Here is a 10,502-nt window from a genome sequence, read left to right as displayed (position 1 = left end):
GGAGGCCTGAGGCCCAGGCCCAGGCCGCCGCCGTTGCTATGTTACCAGGTCTGTTTGATCGCACCCGAGCTATCGAGCGAGCGGGAATGCATGATATCGATGGTGGATTCATCGGATTGGCATCCGGCGGAGCGACGCGAGACCTCGCGAGACTTGGAAATGTCCCATCAGGCGCCGGGGCCCCCAGCTTCCTCCTCTTTCGCCATATTGACGAAGCGGTAAGATGTCGGCAGCAGCGGGCTGGCGGTAACCCGTCCGATATCAGCGCCATCCTAAGCAGTGGTGTTGTTTATTCCCATTTCATTTCAAGTATGTGATGTGGGGATTCGTCCGATGGGACTATTGGCGAACGATTCGTGTGCCTTCGCTGTAAATATAGTGCTGGATTGTGCCCCCCCCCCCCGCCCTCCATCTTCCTCCCTGGGCTCTCTTGGTTTAGGGAATTCCTTTCATGCGGGAGGTGGAGGCGGCTGCAGACCGGGGTTGAGCGCTCGGGTTGCACAGGCCTCTTGGGGCCCGGCTGAGTTAGCGTCCGGGGGGGGTGGGGGGCGGTGGAGAGGGCGATGCCTTTCCTGCAGCTGCCAAGTCTCCCTTTGGCCTCAGTCCCGCCCCCCGCCCGCCCTGGGGTTTGAGAGCTGGAGGCCGGCGTTGAGCGGGAGAATGTTGAAGCAACTGGGCCACAGCTGTAACCTCACCTCTCGTGTGTAACTTTCCTGCCCCTGCAGCTCGCTCCAACTCAGGCAGCCCCTGGGGGTTGAGGATGAGTCGCTTCCACTCCGCTCTGAGGACAGGAGGGAGGGGAGGTAGGAGGGAGGGGAGGAGGGGGTAGGGTAGGAGGGAGGGGAGGTAGGAGGGAGGGGAGGAGGAGGGAGGGGGGAGGTAGGAGGGAGGGGAGGAGGGAGGGGAGGGGAGGTAGGAGGGAGGGAGGTAGGAGGGAGGGGAGGGGAGGAGGAGGGAGGGGAGGAGGTAGGAGGGAGGGGAGGAGGTAGGAGGGAGGGGAGGTAGGAGGGAAGGGAGGAGGAGGGAGGGGAGGAGGGGGGAGGGGAGGTAGGAGGGGGTAGGGTGGAGGAGAGGTAGGGAGGGGAGGAGGGGGTAGGGAGGGGAGGAGGGGATAGGGTAGGAGGGAGGGGAGGAGGTGGGGGAGGAGGGGGTAGGAGTGAGAGGAGGAGGAGGGGGGTAGGTTCTGAGATGGCTGGTGGGTCCAATGTCTAACCTGTAGCCCCTCCTGCCACATGGGGGGCTGGAAGGTGTGTGTTGTGGGTGGTGGTGGGGGGGTTTATGTTGAAGAAAGCCGCAGGTGACATGCCGGAGCAACACCTGTAACCTGTTCCCTTCCTCCTCAGGCATCATGGTGCGCATGAATGTTCTCGCCGATGCCCTTACAAGCATCAACAATGCAGAGAAACGTGGAAAACGGCAGGTTCTCATCCGACCATGCTCCAAAGTGATTGTGAGATTCCTGACTGTAATGATGAAGCATGGTGAGATGATTATATTTTGTCCTGTTTTGTTCAATACCTTGTGTTATTACCACTGAAATGCTGTAAGTCTCTGGGGCATGCATTTGGTACAGTTGCTCACACTGGGGCTTGAGAGACCTAAACCATTCATTCTCTTGAAACCATTTTGATTTTGGTAACCTAGAAAGGGGGCGGACATTCTGCAATGTTTTAGGCTGATAGTTCTTGAATTGTCATCTTTTTGATCCAGCACAGCTAGATTTTGCATAATGCACTGCTTTTTATAGTACAGTGTGGGAGATGTTTTGTAATCCTTGAGCCAGAACTCTCATTTGGAAAATTTTTTGCGAGATATTCATAAGACATTGGGTGATTTCTTAGGCTTAAAAACATGTGTTTTTTATTTACAGGCTACATTGGAGAGTTTGAGATTATTGATGACCACAGGGGTGGGAAAATAGTTGTCAATCTCACAGGCAGACTGAACAAGGTAAAAAATAGATATCTCTCAATGTATGTGTTTACCAAGTTGTGGAGTCATGCCCTTTCTATAGCTTCTATTATGAAGAGTAACCACTTCTGTGATTGTCTGAGGAAGCGTGATTGCTTTCATATTCCTCTGCTCACTCAATTTTTGAGACAAACTGTAGTATTTTTCCTCCTCCACAGGCCATTCAAATGATTTTCCTTAACTTTACTACTTGTGGAAAGTCAAACTTTCTTGCTATCTCTAAAAGGCAGTCAGTTTGTCCACAGCACGCTCAAAGCAGCAATGAGACAATGACCAGACAATCTGTTATGATTGTTGAAGGATAAATACTTAGATATTTAAATTGGTGTTTGTAAGTTCGGTGTATAGCACTTTGTATGTATGTTGTAATGTAACCTGGCTTAAAGCTTTGTTTCTTGTTCCCTATTAGTGCGGTGTCATTAGCCCCAGATTCGATGTTCAAGTAAAGGAGCTAGAAAGGTGGCAAAATGGTCTCCTGCCTTCCCGTCAGTTTGGGTAAGTGTGACCATAGAAAATCCAGACAGATGTTCCTAGCCAGTGACTGACTTGGGTGAAGCTCTGACATTGGCTTTCATACCATGCTTCCCATTGTTTAATGATTAACTAGCCTGTCCCTGGGGAGCTTTTTGCTTTGGAGTTGTTGCCTTCGTTTTCACTTTTGGCAGCCAAACCCGTACACGCTAGACAGTGAGGGGTGCAGCTTGCTTTGGAGACCAGGCTGGGGATGGGATTGCATCACCTGGCTAACATTCTTTTTTCAAAACAAAGTGTATAGATGAGTCTGGAAGCTATTCAAAATATGTTTGAATTGAAATTTGCTGTAAAATTGTGTGCTTACTTGTTGAACTTACAGAATGGTCCAGTGACTCATGATTTAATGGGTACCAGTAGCCCCTGGTACCACCACAGTGTTAGATCAGTTGTTTCATCCAGCCTGTAAACATAATCTATCTTCTGAAGAGAGACGAATAAAAGATGCAAGGGGTTGAGGAAATTCCTCTGGCCACCACTTCCCCCTCAACCATACAAACTCTAAGACTGAAGTAACTGATGGGTAATTAGTTCTCCCCTTGCCTTCTATAACTGGCCTCTTGGGTACCCCTTGTTTTATTTTTGATTGCTTGCAGTGAATCCAGACTTTCCGCATTAGTAATTATACCAAAGGCGTTTGGCATTTTTTAAAGAAACCACTTCCTGCCATTTAACCTGAGTTTTTCTGTACTCTGGTCACTTTGCTGGACTGAGTTATTCGCCTGAGAATCTATTCCCTCTGTTTCTTTTTGAAAAATCTCAGTCCTGTCACCTTAACATGCATGCTAAGTCAAGGGGAGAAAAGACTTCAGTTCCCTGAATCTGTTCCTCATTTCCATTCACGCCTTTCAGGCTCCTTTGTTGCTTTTCCAAGTACAATACCTTCCATCAACCCGAATACAACAGAGGCCTAACTGAGTTCATTCCTGGGCTTTGATTTCTCTTAAAACACTGCTACATGGGCGTCTCCAGTCCACGGGAGAAATTCCAGACGTTAGTGGACCCAGGATTATTGCATTTGGTGCATCAGGCTGACCTCCTGCATTGACTTCCAAGGATTTAATTCTCTTATGAATGAGAGTCATGATTTGTTCTGTTGATGATTTCCCATTTTGCAGTGCTGGATAACAAGTCAGGTGTCGTCCCTCAAGTGCTCCCACCCCACACCACCTTTCTACTATAGTGACCCAGTTGCTGTCAGACCTCAGCACAAACTTCTGATCAATGTAATGTTCCTTACCCCAACCTCCAGTACACTCCACCCCAATCCAAATGAAGGGAATCATAACTGCTGCTGATTGGGATGTGTGTAGATGATTCTATCCCTGCATTGTATGATACAGTTTTATAGAACCTGTTATATTTTATGAAGCCTACTTACATGTAAATAGATAATCATGCATTGACTATACACATGCACTGTGCCCTTGGCAGAACATAGTAAACACAAAGAAATAGGAGCAGGAGACGACCCAAGTGGCAGAGCCTATTCTACTATTCAATATGATCAAGGCTGATCTTTGGCTTCAACTCCACTTTCCTTCCTGCTCTCCATGTCTCTTGACTCCTCGAGATCAAAGATCTGGCTAACTCAACCTTAAATATATTCAATGATGGAGCATCCACAACCTCGAGTACAGAGTTCAAAAGGCTCTCAGCCCTTGGAAGTGAAGACATTTCTCCTCATCTCCGTCTGAAATTGTTGGCTCCTTAACTGGAATTGTGCCCCCTTGTTCCAGATTCCCATTTGTCAGGCTACTTGTATTCAGAGTTTTGGCTGTAGTGATTAAGTTTGATCAGTTGGACAGGATTTGGATAAGTAGCTGATGGAGCTCGACGTCTCACGTGGAAGCTCAGACAGTGGGTGTGAAGTGGAGATGTAGCCCTTCACCATGTTGTGCATTGTTCAGCTTCCAGATTTTTTGGCTTTAACTTGTTCAAACTAAGCTTTTGAGCAGCAAAATCTAGGTCAGTTAGAGTGCTGTATACAGAAAGATTAACTGATCAGTGCTGTTCTTGTGTAGACACAGCTTTAGACATTCCTGCTGATTATGCACATTCTACCACTTCAGTATTTATGTAATACACTAACCCAGCCTTTGTCTAATTTTATTCACTTTTTTTCTAATTGTGTCGACTGACAGGCATGGAATAGTGTCCTTGATCAGCAAGCTGTACCTGCCCAAATATTGACAAACCTATACTGGGTATTTTATGGGTATTCACGGACCTCTCCTGGCCCCCCTGCCCCAAACCCCCAACACGATAACCTTAGCATATATTGATGCCCTGAAGAAATTCAACCTCTTAGATGCTTTCTGATATTGCTTCGGTGATCTTTGGGTATAATTTTATTTATTCATTGATATGATCTGGGTGTCACTGGCTGGGCCATCAGTTATTGTCCATCCCTAATTGACCTTGAGAAGGTGGTGATGAGCTGCCTTCTTGAACCGCTGCAGTCCATGTGGTGTAGACACACCCACAGTGCTGTTAGGAAAGGAGTTCCAGGATTTTGATCCAGTGACAGTGAAGGAACAGCGATATTTTTCCAAGTCAGGATGATAAGTGGCTTGGAGATATGATGGAGGTGTTCCCATGTCTCTGCTGCCCTTGTCCTTCGAGATGGTAGGAGTTATGGGTTGGAAGGTGCTGTCTGAGGCGTTTTGAGTTCCTGCAGTGCATTTTGTAGATGGTACACACTGTTGCCACTGTTGGTTGCTGGTGGAGGGAGTGAATGAATGTTTGTTGATGTGGTGCCAATCAAGCAGGCTGCTTTGTCCTAGACGGTGTCGAGCTTCTTCAGTGTTGTTGGAGCTGCACTCCTCCATGCAACTGGAGAGTATTCCACCACACTCCTGACTTGTGCCTTGTAAATGGTGGACAAGCTTTGGGGAGTCAGGTGGTGAGTTACTCATCGCAGGATTCCTAGCCTCTGATCTGCTTTTGTAGCCACAGTATTTATATGGCTAGTCCAATTCAGTTTCTGGTCAATGGTAACCCCCAGGATGTTGATAGCGGGGGATTTAGCGATGGTAATGCCATTGAATGTCATGGGGTGATGGTTAGATTTTCTCTAGTTGGATGTGGTCATTGCCTGGCACTTGTGTGGCTCGAATGTTACTTGTCACTTGTCAGCTCAAACCTGGATATTGTCCAGGTCTTGCTGCATTTGTACATGGACTGCTTCAGTATCTGAGGACTTGTGAATGGTGCTGAATATTGTGCAATCATCAGCGAACATCCCCACTTCTGACCTTGTGATGGAAGGAAGGTCATTGATAAAGCAGCTGAAGATGGTTGGGCCTAGGACACTACCCTGAGGAACTGCTGCAGTGATGTCCTGGAGCTGAGATGACTGACCTCCAACAACCACAACTGTCTTCCTTTGTGCTAGGTATGACTCCAACCGGTGGAGAGTTTTCATCCTGATTCCCATTAACTCCAGTTTTGCTAGGGCATCCTTGATGCCACACTCGGTCAAATGCAGCCTTGGTGTCAAGGGCAGTCACTCTCACCTCACCTCTGGAGTTCGGCTCTTTTGTCAATGTTTGTTTGAACCAAGGCTGTAATAAGGTCAGAAGCTGAGTGAGCCTGGTGGAACCCAAACTGAGCATCAGTGAGCAGGTTATTGCTAAGCAAGTGCTGCTTGATAGCACTTGATGACCCCTTCCATCACTTTACCGATGATGGAGAGTAGACTGGGGCAGTAATTGGCCAGGTTGAATTTGTTCTGCTCTTTGTACATGACATACCTGGGCAATTTTCCATATAGCGAGGTAGATGCCAGTGTTGTAGCTGTACTGGAACAGCTTGGCTAGGGGCGTGGCAAGTTCTAGAGCACAAGTCTTCAGCACTATTGCCAGAATGTTGTCAGGCCCCACAGCCTTTGCAATGTCCAGTGCCTTCAGCCATTTCTTGATAGCACATGGAGTGAATCAAATTGGCTGAGGATTGTTACAAATGCTTCAGCCTTATCTTATGCACTGCTGTGCTGGGCTGCCCCATCATTGAGGATGGGGATATGTCTGGCGCCTCCTCCTCCAGTGAGTTGTTTAATTGTCCACCACCATCCACAACGGGATGTGGCAGGACTGCACAGCTTAGATCTGATCTGTTGGTTGTGGGATCGCTTAACTTTGTCCATCACTTGCTGCTTATGCTGTTTGGCATGCAAGTTTTGCCAGGTTGACACCTCATTTTTAGGTATGCCTGGTGCTGCTCCTGGCATGCCCTCCTGCACTCTTCATTGAACCAGGGGTGATCCTCTGGCTTGGTGGTAGTGGTAGAGTGGGGGATATGCCAGGCCATGAGGTTACGGCTTGCAGTTGAGTACAATTCTGCTGTCAATGGCCCACAGCGCCTCATGGATGCTCAGTCTTGAGTTGTTAGATCTGTTCGAAATCTGTCCCGTTTAGCACTGTTGTAGTGTCACACAACACGATGGAGGATGTTCGCAATGTGAAGACGGTACTTCGTCTCCACATGGACTGAGTTGGTGACTCCTACCGATGCTGTCATGGACAAATGCATTTGCAGCAGGTAGGTTGATGAGGATTAGGTGAAGAACGTTTTTTCGCACTTGGTTCGCTCAGCAACTGCCACAGACCCAGTCCAGCAGCTATGTCCTTTAGGACTCACCAGCTCGGTCTGCTGTGCTACCGAACCACTCTTGATGTTGGACATCAAAATTGCCCACCCAGAGAACATTCTGTGCCCTTGCCACCCTCAGTACTTCCTCCAAGTTGTGTTCAACATTTAGGAGCACTGATACATCAGCGGAGGGAGGGCGGTACATGGTAATCAGCAGGAGGTTTCCTTGCCCATGTTTGACCTGATGCCATGAGACTTCATGGGGTCCGGAGTCAATGCTGAGGGCTCCCAGGGCCCTCCCGACTGTATACCACTGTGCCGCCACCCCTGCTGGGCCTGCCCTGCCGGTGGGACAGGACATACCCAGGGATGGTGATGGTGTTTGGGACATGATCTGTAAAGTATGATTCCATGAATATGACTGTCAGGCTGTTGCTTGATTAGTCTGTGAAACAACTTTCCCAATTTTGGTATAAGCGCCCAGATGGAGGACTTCACAGGATTGACAGGGCTGGGTTTGTCGTTCCTGGTGCTTATGTCAATGCCGGGTGGTCCGTCCAGTTTCATTACTTTTTAGCGGTGCCTTGCTCAGCCATTTCAGAGGGCATTTGAATCCATCGCGTTCCTGAGGATCTAAAGTTACATGTAGGCCAGACCACATGGTGATGGCAGATTTACTCCCTAAAGTCCATTAGTGAACCAGTTGGGATTTTACGAGAATCGTCAATGGTTTCAAGGTCATCAGGCTTTTAATTGGAGATTTTTATTGAATTCAAATTCCACCATCTGCTGTGGTGGAGCATTGCCCTGGGTGTGTGGATTACCAGCCCAGTGACACTATCACTACACCACCACCACCTTTTCAGTGGCATGATTCAATGTTCACTTTTTCTACTCTGTATTTTTCCAATGGGGTTACTAAAAAGGTTTGTTGGCTGTGCTGTACCTGCAGCAATGTTGTATGCTTCACTGCAAAGAGAATCTACTGTCAATCCGTGAGGATTGAGTGTCAAATTCAATGGGATATAATGACAAGACAGGAAAACTAGCTGTAATTCTAAGTTAAAACTCGTCATTTTAGTCATGAGTGAGGTTCCGATAAGTAAAGTGAATCTGCTCCTGTATCTGAGCATTGAGTTTTTTAGTCGTCATTAGGACTAAACTTTGGTTGTACTTGAGATGAATTTCTGAAGATTATGGAAGAGGGTAGGAATTAATTTCAGTCTCTCAATCTGAGAGATTTTAGATACTCAATCTAAAATCTGCAGTTTTCTTCAGTCTATCCACGGAGTGAGATTGGCTGAGGTGTATAGTTTTAACTCGCATTGAAGTTCTTGGAAACAAACCAAGATTCTGTTGTAGAAGCTGCAAAGCAACTTGTGATTGGGGAACGCAAAATCTGACATCTGTTAAATTGGTTCAATCCGACCTTTTCTCCAGAAGCAGTTTGGAATGTTTTTGGCAATATTTAGGATAGTGCCAACCATTATGATTTAACTGCTCTTTGTGGGATGGTTAAAGCCTGGTTTGCAGACATTTCTGCAGAAGCCCAATCAAACATCTAGTTCTAGATTGTGTAATGGCTAAACTGTTGATACTGTTACATTTTAACATCATGTATTCTGGGTGATTGGACAAATTCACAAACATTCCTGACACGGGTGACAAAAGATTGCTTTCTATTTTGAAATGTCAATTCAAGTGGTTAAGATTTCAGCCTAATGGATGTAATTTTTTTTAAATTATAGGTACCTTGTTCTAACGACCTCAGCTGGCATCATGGACCACGAAGAGGCCAAGCGAAAACATACAGGAGGAAAAATCCTAGGATTCTTTTTCTAAAACTTAATACCAGTCTATAATAAAACATTGAAACCATTTATTTTGTTGTCTTTTAAGTCAGACTGAATTGATATCAAGAGCAAGTGGAAGGATTTTGGGCTGTTTTTGGATACCTAAATTTGAGCATATTATTGCAGACTTGGCACGAAAGATCACTGAGAACTTTCACTTTAGGTTTTGCATACAAACATGTGAATTAGGAGCAGGAGTAGGCCACTTTGCGTTCAATAAGATCATGGCTGACCTGATTATTAGCCTCAACTCCACATTCCTGTCTACCTCTGATTAATCTTTCACTCCCTTGCTTATGCAGAATCTATCTACCTCTACATTTAAAAACATTCAAAGGCTCTGCTTCCACTGCCTTTTGAAAAAGAATGTTGCAAAGACATAAGTTTTGGGGCAGAAGGTGATCTTGGGGAGCAAGAGGCATTCTGCGGTTGGGAGGTGGGAGGGTTTAAGGTGCTGCAGCAGGCCTGGTTGGAGGGTGAGGGGCTGTCAAGGGAAGGTGCTGTGGGAGTCTAGTGGGGAGAGCTGGTGGAAGGAAGTAGGGGTGGGGGTGGTGGGTACAGGAGAGGTAAGAGAAGGTGGAGAGGGGAGTCGTCATCAGGCAGTGTGTGTATGAGAGTGGGTGGGTGAATAAGTCACTCCCAGCCTCATCAATCTGTTACCCTCATCCCTACAAACCAAACCACTCTCAGTGGGTGAGGCTGAGTGAGCAAGCGCCCTGAGACTGGGAATGAGCTGGACATAAACACTCATGCACTCTAATGGTCATTTTTATCAATTTATTGCATTTATTTTTGCTCAGTTTTTTCGTACTTTTTTTGAAATTCATGTATCTTTCTGAAATCTTGGCCTTGAGTGAGGGGGAGAAAATGGAAATGTGGCCCCCCATGCAGAAAGTTTCGATGAGCCTGTACTAGATTCTCAAGAGGAAACACCCTTTCCACATCCACCCTTCAGGGTCTTGTATGTTTCAATTGAGTCGCCTCTTAACTCTTCTAAACTCCAGTGGATACAAGCTTAGCTTGTCCAACTTTCCTCATAAAACACCCTGCCTGTTCCAGATATTAGTCTAGTAAGTATCCAAACTGCTTCTAAAACATTTATTTACATCCTGAAATAAGGAGACCAATACTGTACACAATACTCCACTTGTGGTCTCACCAATGTCCTGCATAACTTCCCTATTTTTGTAATCAACTCAATGGATGATAACATCCTATTAGCTTTCCTCGTTACTTGCTGTACTTGCATACAAATGTTTTGTGATTCATGCACTACGACACCCAGATCTGCAGTCTCACCATTTAGATAATTGTTATTTTATTCTTCCTGCCAAACTGGAAAATTTCACATTTTCCCTAACCTACCTATTCCTTTATAGCCTCCTTATGCCCTCTTCACAACTTACTTTCCTTTTTGGAAAGGGCTAGGAATCTAACTTCAAGCACATCAGATAAAGGGACAACAATGAGAAAGGGGACGGGAAATACAGGACTGAAGGTGTTGTATTTGACTGCACGCAGTATACAAAATAAGGTAAATGAGCTTGTGGCGCA

At 46.4% G+C, this 10,502-nt stretch overlaps 1 protein-coding gene across 3 annotated transcripts; it reads left to right on the top strand.

The window, feature by feature from the left end:
- The first annotated feature begins 125 nt into the window (after window positions 1–125).
- Window positions 126–8,972, top strand: rps15a (ribosomal protein S15a). Of its 3 annotated transcripts, none has more exons than XM_078559154.1 (5): window positions 126–218; window positions 1,344–1,481; window positions 1,871–1,950; window positions 2,381–2,466; window positions 8,844–8,972. In XM_078559154.1, the coding sequence occupies exons 2-5, from the start codon at window positions 1,349–1,351 to the stop codon at window positions 8,935–8,937; spliced, it is 393 nt and encodes a 130-aa protein (XP_078415280.1). In that variant the 5' UTR covers window positions 126–218; window positions 1,344–1,348; the 3' UTR covers window positions 8,938–8,972. The 3 variants fall into 3 exon arrangements, with proteins under 3 accessions (XP_078415280.1, XP_078415279.1, XP_078415281.1); XM_078559153.1 differs by having other exon boundaries at window positions 181–309; XM_078559155.1 differs by lacking the exon at window positions 8,844–8,972 and adding an exon at window positions 8,251–8,293 and having other exon boundaries at window positions 181–309.
- The last annotated feature ends 1,530 nt before the right edge of the window (window positions 8,973–10,502 follow it).

The sequence above is a fragment of the Cetorhinus maximus genome, chromosome 15 (genome assembly GCF_964194155.1).
Source record: "Cetorhinus maximus chromosome 15, sCetMax3.hap1.1, whole genome shotgun sequence".
Taxonomy (NCBI): Eukaryota; Metazoa; Chordata; class Chondrichthyes; order Lamniformes; family Cetorhinidae; genus Cetorhinus; species Cetorhinus maximus.
This window is presented reverse-complemented; position numbering and strand designations above follow the sequence as displayed.

Excerpts from the sequence above, each read along its gene's own strand:
- rps15a (XM_078559154.1), top strand. The coding sequence starts at position 1,349 with ATGGTGCGCATGAATGTTCTCGCCGATGCCCTTACAAGCATCAACAAT. Across the intron at positions 1,951-2,380 it reads TCACAGGCAGACTGAACAAG|TGCGGTGTCATTAGCCCCAG; the intron begins GTAAAAAATAGA and ends GTTCCCTATTAG. Across the intron at positions 2,467-8,843 it reads CTGCCTTCCCGTCAGTTTGG|GTACCTTGTTCTAACGACCT; the intron begins GTAAGTGTGACC and ends TTTAAATTATAG.